Source organism: Schizophyllum commune (genome assembly GCF_000143185.2).
Source record: "Schizophyllum commune H4-8 unplaced genomic scaffold SCHCOscaffold_1, whole genome shotgun sequence".
NCBI lineage: Eukaryota > Fungi > Basidiomycota > Agaricomycetes > Agaricales > Schizophyllaceae > Schizophyllum > Schizophyllum commune.
The window spans coordinates 1,188,373-1,203,836 of NW_026089538.1; the positions used below are offsets into that span (position 1 = coordinate 1,188,373).

General features: G+C 56.7%; 6 protein-coding genes across 6 annotated transcripts; 4 read left to right on the plus strand and 2 right to left on the minus strand.

Annotated features, from left to right (window-relative positions):
* The first annotated feature begins 53 nt into the window (after positions 1-53).
* On the plus strand, positions 54-1,793 carry SCHCODRAFT_02605271 (uncharacterized protein). Its single transcript, XM_003036084.2, has one exon. It carries the CDS (start codon positions 395-397, stop codon positions 1,364-1,366), a length of 972 nt encoding a protein of 323 aa, XP_003036130.2. The 5' UTR covers positions 54-394; the 3' UTR covers positions 1,367-1,793.
* A 475-nt stretch (positions 1,794-2,268) lies between these two features.
* SCHCODRAFT_02524109 (uncharacterized protein) lies at positions 2,269-4,637 on the plus strand. The gene is made up of 2 exons (XM_003036083.3): positions 2,269-4,226; positions 4,283-4,637. Exons 1-2 carry the CDS (start codon positions 2,411-2,413, stop codon positions 4,288-4,290), a joined length of 1,824 nt encoding a protein of 607 aa, XP_003036129.1. The 5' UTR covers positions 2,269-2,410; the 3' UTR covers positions 4,291-4,637.
* Positions 4,638-4,927: 290 nt separating this feature from the next.
* SCHCODRAFT_02485696 (kinase-like protein) lies at positions 4,928-8,448 on the plus strand (the record flags this gene model as incomplete). Its single annotated transcript, XM_050342845.1, has 11 exons — positions 4,928-5,100; positions 5,153-5,243; positions 5,293-6,015; positions 6,066-6,185; positions 6,232-6,552; positions 6,607-7,275; positions 7,325-7,491; positions 7,571-7,788; positions 7,865-8,134; positions 8,185-8,366; positions 8,419-8,448. 11 exons carry the CDS (start codon positions 4,928-4,930, stop codon positions 8,446-8,448), a joined length of 2,964 nt encoding a protein of 987 aa, XP_050202744.1.
* Positions 8,449-8,566: 118 nt separating this feature from the next.
* SCHCODRAFT_02605277 (glycosyltransferase family 15 protein) lies at positions 8,567-10,927 on the minus strand. Its single transcript, XM_003035277.2, has 14 exons — positions 10,794-10,927; positions 10,549-10,741; positions 10,376-10,499; positions 10,181-10,320; positions 10,123-10,132; positions 10,040-10,070; positions 9,955-9,990; positions 9,891-9,901; positions 9,824-9,829; positions 9,698-9,771; positions 9,489-9,644; positions 9,219-9,382; positions 8,945-9,050; positions 8,567-8,877 (listed from the first exon to the last, which is right to left on the minus strand). The coding sequence occupies exons 1-14, from the start codon at positions 10,836-10,838 to the stop codon at positions 8,828-8,830; spliced, it is 1,146 nt and encodes a 381-aa protein (XP_003035323.1). The 5' UTR covers positions 10,839-10,927; the 3' UTR covers positions 8,567-8,827.
* A 95-nt stretch (positions 10,928-11,022) lies between these two features.
* On the minus strand, positions 11,023-12,550 carry SCHCODRAFT_02605282 (cytolysin). Its single transcript, XM_003035276.2, has 7 exons — positions 12,348-12,550; positions 12,112-12,293; positions 11,923-12,058; positions 11,797-11,869; positions 11,708-11,741; positions 11,640-11,652; positions 11,023-11,591 (listed from the first exon to the last, which is right to left on the minus strand). The coding sequence occupies exons 1-7, from the start codon at positions 12,494-12,496 to the stop codon at positions 11,303-11,305; spliced, it is 876 nt and encodes a 291-aa protein (XP_003035322.1). The 5' UTR covers positions 12,497-12,550; the 3' UTR covers positions 11,023-11,302.
* An 820-nt stretch (positions 12,551-13,370) lies between these two features.
* Positions 13,371-14,353, plus strand: SCHCODRAFT_02605292 (uncharacterized protein). Its single transcript, XM_050344156.1, has 2 exons — positions 13,371-13,508; positions 13,561-14,353. Exons 1-2 carry the CDS (start codon positions 13,399-13,401, stop codon positions 14,174-14,176), a joined length of 726 nt encoding a protein of 241 aa, XP_050202745.1. The 5' UTR covers positions 13,371-13,398; the 3' UTR covers positions 14,177-14,353.
* Positions 14,354-15,464: the final 1,111 nt, after the last annotated feature.

Consider the following 15,464-nt stretch of genomic DNA (forward strand, 5'->3'; position numbering starts at 1 on the left):
TGGCCTAGGTCAGCCGCAGGACGGAAACTGCCGATCGTGCCTTGTCCCCATGCTTTCATCGCTCCCCCTCTCCTCGCGCTATCCTCCATCAGGATAATCGCCTGCAGAAGTTGACGCCCGGCCTCTCTCATTTCTGTGTCCCCGTATCCTACCACGATGTTCATCGAACGTCTTATCTAGAAGGTCGACTTCGAGGTCGCCCTCTGGCAGGACTGCGAGGCTACCTTGGGCTCAAGCGTGTTGATGCCAACCATGAGCGCTCTTCTGGCGCAGGCCAGGCCCTGCAGAACCGAGTGTCATAGACTCGTTCGTGCCATGTGCGACGAGTTCAGCACCATCGCCCACTACGCCGACGCTATCGCCCACGCCAGAGAGAGCCTGCGCGCTCTTCGGCATGCTCATGCTAAATCTGGCAGTACCCTACTCGCAAGATTGCTCTGATCTCCCGCCTCGGAAACTTCACATCGAAGTCCTCGTCATTTACATCAAGGACGTCCTGCTCGACGATGCATGCAACAGCTTGGCACGCATTCAACATCCCGCGACGCACGTTTGCCACCTCTGGCACAAGCTCGCGCTATCGATATCAGGTGTCTGGGCCGACCGCCCTGACCTTGTCATCATCGACCTGCAACCCAGCCGACTATTCCGACATCGTGCTCCCCTCCTTGCTATCGCTCTCCCTCGAGGGTTCTGCTTCGTTTCTCTTCGACGCCTTCCGGGCCGTCTGCCGGAAGAAGGTTGTTCTGTGCGGACATTGCGACTTCGACTCGCTGCAGAAATGTGCGACCAAAGATCTGACCATCTGCTTCACTCTCATATCGCTATCCCTTCTCGCCTCGCGCGCACGAACGAGGTTAGGTCTAGCTGTTCGAGCCCTACACAAACCTCTCGCACGTCTATCACCAACTCTACTGAGCACGAGCCCGCCGATCCCGTTCCGCACTCCTTGCACACTTTGGAGGCTTGTCTCAGGCATTGTCCCGGCATGCTTCCCAGTCTCACCCACCTTGACTTCACCGATCTCCATGTCGACTCGCAGGAATGCGTGTATCTTTTGGAGGCTATTGTCGAGGCTCGGGTGCATCGCCGGGCACGCGATGCGATTATGCTCAAGTTCTTCGCCTATGCGTTCGGGACCACAAACCACGCTTGCTCGACACTCTCCGTTCACTGGAATGGGTTACTCACCGGACGATTAAGCAAGCGCCTTCGGACGAGGACGAGGATGGGGAAGACTCTGGCTCTGGACAGGCCAGGCGCGAGAGGCTACGTGGAGAACGTCCCGGATGACGGCGCGAGCGGCAGCGGCGGCGTGGACATCGATGCCGACAGCGATGACGACTGGGCTAAGGTGGATGGGTAGCTCATGGGCTCGCTGGGTGACAGCCCCGCGGATGCCTTGGACTCAGGTGGCCACTTCGGCGTGACTGAGCTCTTGGAGCTCTATCCTGACCATCAGCCTTGACGATCACGACCTCGCGTTGGACGAGGAGTACGCGCCAGGCTCCATAGACGGCGAGTCGGTGGATGGAGAGTGGAACGATGATGGTGCGCGTCGTCGTGCTCAAGACCACGATTACCCCGTCACTTTTTATAGGTCATCTCAGCTGCTACGAGGTTGATTCTGACGACGACTCGGGGTATCTTTTGCGTACTCGTCGCACCTAACCAATCGTTCACCCCGACATTCTCCCCACTATGAACGAACCTCGTGGTGACACGACATCCCCTACCCATCGTTCGTAGTGCGACCCCGTTCTTCAATATATGCATCCATCTGTCATTCGATATCCAGGCTGAGCGTGTTCAGGACTTGCAGTTCGCCGGGCGAGTACATAATTGGGATTTGGTCCCTGAGCGAGTCAAGTCACCCGCATGCATCGAAGTGGAGTCGGGCCGTCTAGTACTGACCTATCGGCCTCAACATCTACGCGCTCATCAGTCTCGCGATGCCGTGCTTGGACCATCTGAGCTGGGTTTGGCCCTATATGTAACCGTCGTCGATGCCCTTGGACTCTAGATGCAAGTTTGTCACTCATTGCGAACTCGCAGTCAGAGGCTATGCCAGTGGTCACTTAGACGTAGAGCACCCCACAACAAGAGATTAACGCCTCTAGACTGTAGATTTCACGGGCGAGAGAGCTGCTAGGATACTCTCCAAGGGTGTTCACGGTAGCGGGTGGCGCGCCCATCCATCGTCACAATTACGGTGTGACCGTATTCGTCACGGGCAGGAAGGACGGAAAATCCCGATTGCGCGCTGCCCCAAACCTCCACGTTCACCTCAGGCTCCAGTCGCTCACGCCAACTATCATTCGCGGACCTCGCTGCACAGGCCTTCGCCCATCACTCTTACTTGGCGGCACTTGTCCACATTCTCTAACGAGCAGCAGGCTAGGAGCTCCAGATGCTCGACGAACACCTCGTAGACAAGGTCGATCATGAAGTTACTCTCCGTCTAGACAGCGAGCCTGTCCTGCGCTCTACTTCCCTCGTCCCTACCTCGAGTGCTCTGCGATCGCAGGTCATGCCGCCGGATGGCGAGATCTGCAGAATCAACGGCGCCATCGCCAACGAACGCCGCACGCTCGAGCACTACGCCGATCTAATCGCCCAAACGCAGCAGACGCTAAACGCTCTTCGCTCTACCTACGGTCGAATGAATGACGCTATCAACCTCAAGACCAGCCTGGTCTCGTCCATCCGACGCCTCCCCACGGAAGTCCTCGCCCACGTCATCACCTATGCCCTACTCCTCAGCTCGCCCAAGGGCAGCGTCGCGCGTCTGAAGAACCCGGTGATGCACGTCTGTCACCTTTGGCGTGAGATCGCTCTGTCGCTCTCGCAGATATGGGCCGACATCGACTTCTGCTTCAGTTTCGAACTCCACCAATGCGCTCAGCTCGCTGAGTGCCTGCACCGAGCAGAGGGAAAACCTCTGTCTCTCGCCTTCGAGTCGATGGACGACGATCTACGGGTAGACGAAGCTTTCGTCCGGATCTTCTTCGCGAGCGCCGCGCGGTGGCAAAGGTTGACCCTCCGTGCGATGGTCCTGCCAGCGTGGTTCAACACCGACGCGTTGCACGCGCCAGCGTTGGAGCACCTCGAGATCAAGGAATCGGAAGTAGAGGGCTGGCTATGCTTCGCGAAATGCCCTGCGCTCTCTTCCGTGGTCCTGGAGGATGTCAATCTCACGGTGCTAGACCTTCCATGGGGTCAGCTGTCATCTCTTTCCATCACATCGTGTCCCACCTTCGATGCCGGTGGCTTCCTCGAGGCCATACGAGGGTGCAATCGACTAACCACTCTCCGGTTGTCGCTAAACTACTCTTTCCCTGGCGATCATACCGAAGTCGTGCTTCCCTCTCTCACTACGCTGCTTCTAGGCAACCGTGCTTGTAGCCTCTTGCGAGTCTTTCATGTCCCTTCCCTGGTCAAGCTCCAAGTGGACAACTACGATGACGACTTCCGAAATCTGGAGGCGTACGCAGACAAAGGGGTAACGGTCGCCCCGACGCTCACTTCACTTGCGCTATTTGCTCTCGAGGAAGAATCCGAATGGGTGCGACTCTTCGAGCTCTACACGAACTTATCCGTACTCGCCGTCCATGGTCACGAAATCTCTGGCAACAGTCTGATTCCTTTGGTCCTCACTCTGAGGCATCGTCAAGATCTACTGCCCAACCTCATACGTCTCGACTTCCCCAGCCTGCACATCTCAAGAATGCAGGATGTACATCTCATGGAGGACATCGTCGAGGATCGGGTGCTCAATATACCTGCTGATGCGACGCCGCTGGCTCGCCTCTCATTCAATACGATCAACCCAGAATACGTGCAGCGAATGCTCAAGTCCGTGTCGTCGCTCGATTGCCATGCACGCTGGCCAGTCGATTATCCTGTCATCGATAGTGACGATCCTTCCGACGATGAAGATGCTGGCGATGAACACTCTGACGACGGGGATACTTACGACGAGGAGGTCCCTTCCGACGATGGAGTTGGCGACTATATTTGCCGCATGTGCGCGCAAGGGCTCAAGACTTCGGAAATGGGGGAAGCGCAAGTCTCTGATGTTGCACAGTCCCCCGTTGCCGCTGAAACCGAAAACTCCTTGGCCACTCAGGCGATGGATCTCGACGAAGAAGCCTCCGAGCCGGACGAAGACTACGCGATGTGCTCCTCCGACGATGGCTCTATAGATGAGGAGTGGATTGAACAAGGTGAGCGTCTAGTTACGCTTTTCGCACGTGTGCTCACTTTTCCCTCAAATTTTCAGAAGATTGAGTGTCCTGTCGTCCCAGCCTTTGCGCTATCCTCTACGACACCTCACCTACAATACTTTCGTTTTCTTCCATGCATATCCACCAGACTATCAATTCCACACCATCCTCTACGCTCTATCCTAAGGCGATTGTCATCCGTCATCGCATGCGTTTACTATCCACATACTCTGCTAGCCGTTGGCTATCCCACTTTGGGGGGTTCCGCCACCCTCAAAGGACCTTTGCTTCCACTATCGTTATGGTCCATCCCTTCCCAGCATTGCACCCTACATGTCCCTATTCTCTGTAATGTACGCACCTCAGGGCAGATGAATGTCTGCTATCTACAAACTCTGAACATGCAGTCGTGTGTAACGTTCGCCCACAAGCGGCATCGAACCGGCAACGTGTCCAAGGAGGGCGCGCCTTGTTCCTGGCGTGCTTGACGCTGTCGACGTTTTGAGTACATCTCCACCTCAGCACATACCAGTGCCCGAACTTCTGTTCACGACGACAACGAGCCGGGGCTGAAAAGCTCTGAATAATCTTCACGGTCACGGACGCATCCTGAGCACATCCCCCTTGACTGGAACTCTGATCACAACCCGCCCCGACGACGACAGCTCTTTACCTAGCGTTGACGCTCAGTTCTTTTCACGATGTCGCACGCCATGCTGCTCCGTCTGTTCCTGGCGCCGTCGTTCTTCTCGGTGCACGTCGCGCTCAAGTACATGATGGAGTACTCGGACCACATTGGCATCACCTACTACCTCACGCGACGTTTGCGCGAGATCGATATTGGCGAGCTTAGAGAGGTCTGGGGATTCATATGGTGTGTGCTATGTGGGTATATGCGGTCGCTCGGGGCTGATTCGCGCGTCCAGCCATCTGCTGGTAACGCGTCCGTCCAAGTCGCGCGCGCTGGAGTGCTTTGTGGTTGACACGGCGCAGCGGTCCACACATATTGCGATGATTGTGCGTAGCGCGTTGCGTGGGGTGGGGAACGCTTCTGACGATCCCGCAGACGCTTTGGTTCATGCAGGCGTACCTTAAGGACTTCCCCCACAATACCCAGTCCTTCGTCATCTGCCAGCGTATCCTCCATAGCTGCCACGAGATCATCTTCGGAGATGTCCCCGCACCATCGAGCGGACCGTACCTCTCACTCTCCCTGCCCTTGACCTCGCGCCTTGGCCGAAAGAAGGTCAAGCCCCATCTCGAGCCGGCACTGGTCGGGATCGCGTCCGTCCTCGCAGGTGTTCCAGGCATGCCAGACCTCACCAGGATAGTCGGGAACGTCGCCGTAGAGCAGGGACGCGTCGTGGATGATGGCGATGATCACGACTTCAAGAGCATAGAACCCCCGGTCGTGCACTCCGTGACGCCCTCGATGTCCCCGGAGATGGCGAAGGCCGAGCTAGAGGACTCTGAGGAGGATGAGACAGCCGTCGATGTTGAGGACGAAGACCAGGGGATCGTCACGAAGGGCCGAAGGCGAGCAGTCACTGCCGCTCAGACGGTACCGGCCCTCCCGCTGCACATGAAGGCGAAGCGACGACCTCGATTATCTCATGACCCTTTCGGCCAACTAGACCCCGAAGTCGTGCCCTCCGCCTTCCAGTCCGCACCCTCGATTTCTAGACTATTACAACGACCGAATCCTGCCAATGCGGCAGACGAACTGTTACAGAATTACGACTACACTTCACAAATCCACCTCCTTCGAAGTCATTACTGTCGTTCAGAGGTGATCCGTTCTGCAACTCCATCATATCCGTTCTGACATGGCGTTCTCAGATACAATTCGTTCTCACCCTAGAAAACATCTCGAACCGACTTTTGGTCGTCCCGCGACCAGCACGCGTGAGTGCTCTCCGCGCGGAGCTCACTGCCCTCAACCACCAGCTTCCAGCTGAGGTAAATTACCCGCCTTCTTTGGCTTTTCATCGCTAATGATCTCCAGGTCTGTATGCCAATGTGGTGTACCACCTCTGACCAGCCTCATCCTGACACGGGCATTCCTCATCCACACCACCGCATCGTCCGAATACCTCCCGGCGAAAGTGTTGTCCTCAACTCCGCAGAACGCGCACCCTACCTGCTTCTCATCGAGGTGCTAAACGATGACCTCGACTTCGACCCCGCGAAGCGTGCCAACCGCGAGATACTGAAGAAGATGGTGGCAAAAACGGAACAGGACAAGAGCGGCACCGTCGATGCTGTACCATTTGCTATGACGCGTACACGATCTAGTCATGCGAGTCCGCCACCGACTGCAGGCATTGTGACGACACCGAGGCCTGAGTTGGACGTTGCCAACGAGCCCGTGGACACGCAGACCCCCGCAGTACCTCAACTCAGGCCGACGAGTCCCACTACAGTACCCCCGGAAGCGGATGATGACGAGATGGACCTCGTTGAGCAGGTCTACGGACCCGACTCCTCTCTGCGCTCAGCGGACCTTGCAGACTCCATCGTCCTCCCTCTGCCGCCAAAGAACAGGGAGCTCGAGCTTGCAGCGTGGTCACGACCGACGGCACCCAACACACCTGCAATTGAGGAAGCACCGAACTCAGCGCACCTGCGCAACAACTCGGGCGAGACAGCGATATCGCTGGACGAGTACTCTGAGCGCATGCGCACCGCAGCGATTATGCTCGCCCAGCTAAACGAGACGCTCGTGCGCGACCCCCATGCAAATGATGCGCACCCGGGCAACGGAACGGCGGACGCGTCTGCTGCAACTCACCCAGCGGGACGAGAAGGCGGATCGAGGATGCGGCTGAGTTACGCGGACGCGACGGCAATCCGGGAGCGAATCATGAAGGAGATGCTGGCGCTGGAGGAGGAACGGATGGAGCGTATGCGTGAAAGCCAGAGCGGGGGGTTCTTGGGCCGCTCTGCTGGTGGCAGGGAGGGCGCGATGGACGAGAACATCATCAGGCGGGAGCTGAACAAAGCAGATCCCAGTGCAGTCGTCGTCAGCGAGTCGTGGGCTGCCAAGAAGGTCAGCTCTTCTCATCTTTAGACAGACGCAAGACTGATCCCTGATTCAGAGCCGTATACGACAAGCCTCGCCTTATGGCCATCTGGCCAGCTGGGACTGTATATCCGTCATCATCAAGACCGGCGGCGACTTGCGGCAGGAGCAGCTCGCTACGCAGCTCATCTCGCAATTCCAGCAGATATGGAAAGAGGAGGGCTGCGCGTGCTGGGTGCGCCCGTGCGTGTTTGTTGCGACCAGCGAATTGGGTGCTAACACACCCCTTGTTCTACATCCCTCTCCTTTCTCAATCTTACAGATTCACCATTCTTATCACCGGCGGCACATCCGGCCTCGTTGAGACAATCACGGATGCGATGTCAATACACTCCATCAAGAAGGCCGAGTACGCAAGGAGGCTAACTACAGGCCGTCTTGGGCACGTCACGTTGTTCGACCATTTCCGCGTCATGTACGGTGATCCCTCGTCGGCCAAGTTCGCTCGTGCACAGAAGAACTTTGCAAAGTCGCTGGCAGGTACGTTGAGCTGCAGTCTGTACTTCAATGCACTACAGGCAGCTGCTCTGCACAATCAAGCTCACCAAACACTCAGGTTATTCCCTTGTCACGTACTTCCTCCAGATCAAGGACCGACACAACGGCAACATACTCATCGACCGCGAGGGCCATGTCGTGCACATCGACTTCGGTTTCATGCTTTCGAATACGCCGGGCAACCTTGGCTTCGAGGCCGCGCCTTTCAAGCTACCCGTGGAGTACGTGGACGTCTTAGGTGGCATAGAGGGCGCGCCGTTTTTGGAGTTTAGGAAGCTCTTTCGAGAGGGCTTCGAGGCGGCGCGCAAGCACTGCGACCGGATCATCAGTACGCCCAAACTCTGCATCAATCGTGATCAATGCTCATATCCTGACCAGCGCTCGTCGAGCTGATGCAGAAAGACTCCGCACTACCCTGCTTCGCCCTGTTCGGGGGACAGACAGCGGCCCAACTACGCGAACGCTTTCAGCCATCGCTCACCCACGCGCTCGTCGGCGACCACGTCAACCGCCTCATCGACACCTCGCTCGGCTCACACTGGACACGACTGTACGATTCGGTGCGTGTGATTGTCTCTGGCGAGTGTTGTTCACTGCTGATACCCTTGACAGTATCAATACTACTCGCAATCCATCTTATGACCTTACCCATGTTGTTGTCGCCGTCGTCGTCTGCACATCCACACATATCTGTATCATACCACTCACCCGCATATGAACGAGGGTCCGCTTGCACTGAACATCGCGCGCGAGCCTTAACCTCTCGCCCATCCGTCTCTTCGCTCGTGGCAGCAAGTTTTCTGCCTAAACCCATGCTCTGAAGCCACGCGCGGATAGGTTACGCCGAAGCAAGTATACATTATGGTAAGGCGCGCGCAGCGTAGCGCGAGTGTGAGTACATATCCACGTCCGGTACGTAGGTAGGCAGGTGGTAGGTAGTACTGAGCGTCCGTGCGGTGCGCCCTATGCGAGTCGATATGGCCCGTCCTGAGGCAGTCAATGCGACTCATCTGCTGATAGCTCACTGGAACAGCTTGTCGTACCGGTTGAGGCACGAGTACCATTCGTAGTCTGAAGTGAGCGTGAGCACGGAGCAGACAAACCGGTAAGCAGGGGCGGCAAAAGAGCCTGGACATACCGAAGTTTTGTGACTTGTCGCACCAGCATTTGCCCTTCGCGTGGGCTTCGCCTTGCGGGCAGTGCTGGAAGGGCTCGTGCCTGTAGCCGATGTCGTTGAAGAAATGCTGGAGGGATAGGTAATCAGTATTTTTGGGCGTGCGCAGGCGAAAAGGCACGCGTAGGCAGCGCAGATGAGCAAATATACGCCTAAGCGGACACAAGTACGCGCAGACGATCAAGAATACGCGTAGACGAACAGAAGATACGCGGAGAGAACAAACATAGACACTCACAATCTGCTCCTTCTTCGCAAAAAGTGCCGCGCCGATGGAATGCACGGGCGCGTCACCCCAGCGCTCGTAGTAGAAGCCGCCCTTCTTGTCAAGGTGCTCGAAGAACTTCATGTAGGCCTCACTCCGCCAGAGGTCGAGGTCGCCGATCTCGAAGTTGGACCAGACTGGGGAACGGTGAGTTGGTAAGGGATATTTAGGTGAGAAGGTGTGATAATAGACAAACGAGATGGAGAGATGGATGGAAGGATGATAGAGAGGTGAGAAACCTACAGTGGCAGCGGTTGTAAGTCTTGCCTCCATCGTCGGAGAGGAAGGCCATGGCGTTGTCAGGGGGGACAAGGTCCGGGTTCTCCTCGATGAACTCGCGGACGGCTTGCCAGAGGGTGGGGATGGTGGCCTCGTATTCGTATAGCGATATTGTAAAGCCTGGACGATATTCATCAGCCAGCCAAAAGCCATGTCGGGAAGTCTAAACATACCGTAGACCTTCTGCTGGTCCTCCATGATGAGGAAAGGATCGTAGTCAAGGTCGCAGAAGAACTTGACGTCAGGCCTGCGGGGGTTACCGTTAGTATCGCGCCACATCAGGAGAGCACTTAACTTACTCGACTCTGGAACGGATACCGGGCGGTGTCAATTTAGTTCGCTTGTGCGCCAAAGTGTCGCACGTACCTCCAGTAGTACTTGATAGAAGACGTGTCAGCAATACATCAAGCGAAGCGAGGTGATATCTTACCTTGTAGTCCTGGAGCAGTTCGTGACGGTAGAAGAACTGGGTAGATCGTCAGCAATGACAGTGGATGTGCGCATGGACGACGTACGCCAGAGTTGAACCGACACATGTTGCGGTATCTGGGAGGGGAAGTATGAGGGAGCTACGCTGCAGAGCAGAGGCGATACGTACGGTACGCTTCCTGTACTGGCTGTCAATATGAAGCTAAGACAGACAGACTAGCGCGCACCTCCGTAGATAACCTGGTTCCTCACCATGTCCTCTCGTGCAGCCTTCGCCTTCTCTTCGTCTATCCAATCGGGCTGGAACCAATGCTCTCGTGGGATCAAGCCAAACTTGACGTCCGCGTCAGTCAAGCCGGTAACACGTCTGCGCAGCAGGAAATCCGTTAGCGATGTATGGAGTAGTCTAGCAGGCCACGCACTCCTTGAACTCGCTGGAGAACTCGGCCTCGTTGAGGAAGACGTAGGGGTAGTTGAACTTCTTATTGAAGCGGTCCTCCATCTGCTTCATGCTGGTCACGATCCCGTTCAAGTCACTGTTGCGGGCTATCCTATGGTCAGTGCTTTCCTATCTCCAGCGTACAAGACCACACACCAAGCATGACGATCGCCGCGTTGGCCTTGCGACCGACCGGCGACTTGGGCTCATCGGGTACGTAGTACTCCTCTGGGACGCCCGACTTGTACGGCGGCTCGCTCCCACCATAGATGTGTCCCTTGAGATTCGACAGAGACGTCGCGTTGCCATAGCCCTCATGCGTGAAGCTCAGTAGATAATGCAGACTGATCTGTCGGGTACGGTGAGCACTGGCCGCGCCGCGCAACTGCGAGCGCACGCACAACGATCCCCAGAACGAGGAAGACATAACGCCAAGGCGTCATCATCTTGAAAGGACTGGCAGGGGGACGGCGGCAATGGCTGCAGAAAGAACCAGCTTTCGGACTATGTGACTTTGTGGGAGGGAACAGAATGCGGAGGTGGCTAAGCGGAGACTGCGCCCGTTGCGCCGCAGCAGCGCCCATAAGTACAAGCACACGCAATCAAACCAAGAACGTTCCTTTCTTCCTGCGACGATGGCGAGTCCTCTACTGATGGATGGCCAATGCATATTCTTTACAGAGGGATGTGGAAAAGGATGCGGGCAAGCCAAGGGCACAGTAGGAAGTGGATGGCAATGAAGAGATGACCATACAGGATTTCTTTGCACGACCATCAACGTTCAGGCTCTGGAAATGACATTCACAAGATCAACGAAAAGCATACTACAGACACAAGGTACAAGATCGGTTTCGTACAAGTCAATCCTCAATATCGCTACTTTGGCAGGCCTATCTCGTTCAGTTGACCATTACTCGTCGCCGGGGGCAGCAACCATGACCTGAGCCGTGCCATCGCCGCAGACAGCCTTCGAGTCCTTCGCCCACTTGGTCTCCTTGCCGAGAATGGCAGCACTACCATCCTTGGTCCGATAGGCGTCGACGGGGAGCGGCGTCGCCACCTTCTTCCCGTCCTTCGTCTCGCGCACGAGCTTGAACGTGTACGTGACGTTCTTGCTGCTGCCGTGCAGATCCAGACGCCCGCGCGGCGCGTTGCAGAGGGTGTTCACATACATGCCCCAATAGTAGTGTCCGGCGTACCTGCATAACTGGGTGAGCAGACGTCCCCGGTAGAGGTCACGAACTCACTTATCTCCCTTGGCTATGGAGGATAAAGTGAGTCGGGGCACGTGAAATGAGATAGACGATAGACTCACTGCCCAGCAGACTACCGTCCGCAATGCCAAAGTCCTTCGCAAAAGCGTATCAAATACCCTGTCTTAGAGTATGAGCAAATTCAACGCACCTGGCCGTACTCGACGGTTTCGCCAACCGTAGAGATGACACGGTACAGCGTCAGCTTCTCGCCTGGATGAACGCTGCAAACGCATCAGCACGCAAATGAGATGCGACAGGGTCGAGTCTCGCTCACGTCATGGTCCAGGTGTGGCTCAGGTCGTGGGTAGTTTCCTTAGTCTCCGTGGAAGACGACTCGGTCGAGATGGTGAACTCGAAGCCCGACGAAGCGACGTCCTCGATGGTGATGCTAGCGCTGAGCGTGATAGACGCTGCAAGGTATGTGAGCACCGCGTCGCGTCGCATGGGATAGCAGACAGCATACCACTGTTGGTGACGGTGAGGGTGGCGGAGTTCGTGTTGGTCCACGACTCCGTCCACTCGTCGGTGTAGTCCTCCGTGTTCTTCGTGTTGTCGTAGGACCAGGCGACCTCCTCGCGAGTGATGTCCTTGGGGACGCGCCCGAGGACGTACGGCTTTCCGATCGTCGTGTTGTAGGACCACCACCTGGGTGTTGTACGGTGAGTACGTGTCAATGGATGCTCTGGTGAAGTTACTCACTGATACTCGGCAGCGATACCAGCGTTGAGCGAGATATCGCCCGTGCCGTTCATGGTACCGCCGCGAGCCGCGTTGGCCTTCTTGTAGACGTCGTAGATGGGCCAGCCCAGGCGGGCAAGGTCCTCCCAGGAAGTCTTGGGCGTCGACATGCTAATAAATGTGGTAGACTGAGAGTAATCGGTAGAAAGGTGTGTAGAGCTGAGTGCTGGAATGAGATGTCCGGTTCGCCAGCCTTTATATCGCTCACTTTCACCGTCGTTGTGGCGCGCTATAAAGCAGAGTCGCCCGAGTGGGCTGTCAAGTCGGGGTAGCAAGTCATCGGTGCTCGCGAGGTGCGAGGTCCCGGCAGTGTGGCATTGCCCATGTTCACGTACTCTGAAAGTCAAGGTCAGCCCTCGCAGTACAGAGTATGGTTTGCTTACGCGACGTGTGCCCCAGTCGCAGCTGAGCACGCCGGATATACTCTGGGAAGATGACGCGCAGTCCTCTCCACCTATGCTTCCTTGTCAAGTGAAGAAGGCTCGCCTGTGGAACGGCCCTACGGGAGGCCGATGTTCTCTCGTGAATGCGTCAACAATAACGAGAGACTGTCACATGGCCAGTTGAACTTCGCAGGCCCACGCGACCGTCGAGTGCATGCCTTTCGCCTCCCTATCATCGAAAAGTGGGGATCCGACGACTTAGTGCCGACCATACCTTGGAGCCTGGCGCTTGTCTGGCAGTCGTCTGGGAGAACTTCAATCGACGCCGATACTTTCTCCCGACATGGCTGGCTTCCATGCTCTGGCAAAGAACCTACAGTGTCCCTCAGTGCAGACGGAGAGACATCGAGAACTGCACTTACCATTCGTCGCTCACTGTCGTCCTCCGCGTTCTGACCATCGGTGGCTCTTCACTACCGACTGGATCAGGCTTGGGAGGCTACCACAGCTGTTGTTACTGCTCTGCTCTCCTTCGCTCGGGATCAAGCAGCAATGGATGGCTAAACAAGATAAATACCGTCGCGGTCAACTTGGATGTCCTAACCGACCAGCCCCATCCACTTGCAACAATGTCCCGCCCAGATCTATACCGCGCAGGCAACACTACCTCCGCCCGCTTCGACAACGTTCGCGAGGGCACGGACGTCATCGTCACCGACGGCAAGGTCGGCCCTAGTGAGTAGTATCAGCTCATTCGCTGCACGGACCTTGACAACGCTCTGAACGGACAGCGGCGGGATCTCTACAAACAGCGTCAAGGTCGCGTCGTGGGCGCCGAACAAGACCTGGGTCCTGCAGCGTACCACAGCCCTCGTGACCGGGCTCAAGGCTATCAACGACGCCGGCACGCATTGGCTCATCGCCCCTGCGTCCGAGATGACGCTCACGACGTACAAGAGCCATCTCAGGGCGCTCAACGCGAAGGCCGTGCGCTACGACCAGTTGCAGACCGCGGACGCCCACGTCGAGGCCATCGAACTCGCAGCGCAGTCCGCGCACACCGACCGTGCGACGCGGTTCGTCTACAACGCCCTCGCGTCCGTCGTCCACAAGTCCATCACCATCGCGGACTGGGACGAGAACGATTACGCGTACATTGCGGTGCTGGCGCGCGGTCTGGAGGATGGAAGCCTCCAGCTCTCTGAGCTCGTCTGGACCGAGGAGGGAGGATGGAGCAAGTCGAAGGCGTTCGTCGCGCGTGCGGTTTCGGCGTACATGGCCCACGAGGCGGCGGCAGTGAAGCTTGCGGAGGATGAGGACGCTGAAGCGGACGCCGCGAATGACCATGCTTATCTGACCGCCGTTCTCAAGCTCGACGATTCGCAGAATCCATGCTGTGCTGCATAAATCGACGTAGGTCACAGATCTCGGGTCGCAATGTACAGAGTAAATGATGTATAAGAAGGGTGCTCGCGCGCGAATTCCATTATGCCCTACGGAGTATCCGTCAGTTGAGAAAAAGAGCACAGATCTGAGCTACTTATCTGTACTAGTGAGACCGCGAAGCCGGCAGCGCAGGCCCGCCGGCTTCACGGTATGGCAAAAAAAACGCTGGAGTAGTCCGATTCAGACAAGGATATGCGCAAGAGCAATAAAGTACTTATCTTCACGATGTCTGGGCAAACTGAGCCCCGGCCCGCCATCGACCTCGTCCTGGCCGCCCGCGTAATTGCAGTACGGGGGACGCGCGACGCGTACTACGAAAAGCCGTGCACGACCCAACCAAACCGGCGGCGTTAAGGATACCTCGGCTGCCGTGAAGGCTGGTTTCCGCATAACGCTGGTTCCCCACCGAAGCACCTTACAGAACGCCTGCACGAGCCCGACGCACACCACCGCAGCTGGGCCACCCGCCGAGGGCGGGGGAGTAGAAAACCACGCACCGTATCGAGCACGACCCAGGCTGGCCGCCGCCACCGACGTCCACCTGACCACCTTCGAGGCCGTTGCTGACGCTCGAGTACCGCAGACACCCGAAGGCTGCAGCGTACAAGAGCCGCAAGGGACGCACAAAGGGGAGTAGAAGCAGCAGTGCGCACCAGGAACTGGGCGGCTATGAGTCGAAAGCCGCACGAGGGCAGGCGCACGTCGACGTCGGAGGGACCTAGACAAGAACTTGAGATACGAAGAGGAAACAAGCGACCAAAGGACTTACCAGCACACGAGGAAGGCAAAAGAGGCGAGGGACGATGGGAGAAGAGGCAGAATTCACCTGTTATCTTATATCGTTACGGAAAAGCTGTAGAGAAGCTAGCGCTGTTTGATGTCGATGTCGATGTTCGCCCCAGTCTCAGCAAGTTCCAGGCAAAAATACGCATTGAGCAATCAAGACAAAGCGCTGTCGCTCTTTTCTGCGCGACGACACTTCGTGTGAGGTAGACCAACTCGTCCTCGGGGACGCCTCACAAGGCTGCTTCTCCTCTGGTATACAGTTGGCGCAAGCGGGAAAATACTAGCAAAGCTGACGTTCGAGGCGCTTTCCGGGCAAAAAGCCTCCTGGCGTGTTTGTTGATAGCAGAGTTCGTACTCAGTCAACGATGAGAATAAGCCATTTTGCCTTTGGAAGACAAGTTACGTCGGAACGCCAGACAGCGCCGGTGGAAGGTGGCAGGTGGTACATAGGATTGAGATTGCA

Bases quoted from the DNA above. Each gene is read 5' to 3' on its own strand.
- SCHCODRAFT_02605292 (XM_050344156.1), top strand. From the start codon at position 13,399: ATGTCCCGCCCAGATCTATACCGCGCAGGCAACACTACCTCCGCCCGC. The intron at 13,509-13,560 runs GTAGTATCAGCT...CTGAACGGACAG, and splicing joins GGCAAGGTCGGCCCTAGTGA to CGGCGGGATCTCTACAAACA.
- SCHCODRAFT_02524109 (XM_003036083.3), top strand. From the start codon at position 2,411: ATGCTCGACGAACACCTCGTAGACAAGGTCGATCATGAAGTTACTCTC.
- SCHCODRAFT_02605282 (XM_003035276.2), bottom strand. From the start codon at position 12,496: ATGTCGACGCCCAAGACTTCCTGGGAGGACCTTGCCCGCCTGGGCTGG. The intron at 12,059-12,111 runs GTATGCTGTCTG...CATACCTTGCAG, and splicing joins CCTCACCGTCACCAACAGTG to CGTCTATCACGCTCAGCGCT. The intron at 11,870-11,922 runs GTGAGCGAGACT...ATGCGTTTGCAG, and splicing joins AGCCACACCTGGACCATGAC to CGTTCATCCAGGCGAGAAGC.
- SCHCODRAFT_02605277 (XM_003035277.2), bottom strand. From the start codon at position 10,838: ATGATGACGCCTTGGCGTTATGTCTTCCTCGTTCTGGGGATCGTT. The intron at 9,991-10,039 runs GTACGTCGTCCA...CGATCTACCCAG, and splicing joins TGTGTCGGTTCAACTCTGGC to TTCTTCTACCGTCACGAACT. The intron at 9,645-9,697 runs GTATGTTTAGAC...AATATCGTCCAG, and splicing joins GGACCAGCAGAAGGTCTACG to GCTTTACAATATCGCTATAC.
- SCHCODRAFT_02605271 (XM_003036084.2), top strand. From the start codon at position 395: ATGCTCATGCTAAATCTGGCAGTACCCTACTCGCAAGATTGCTCTGAT.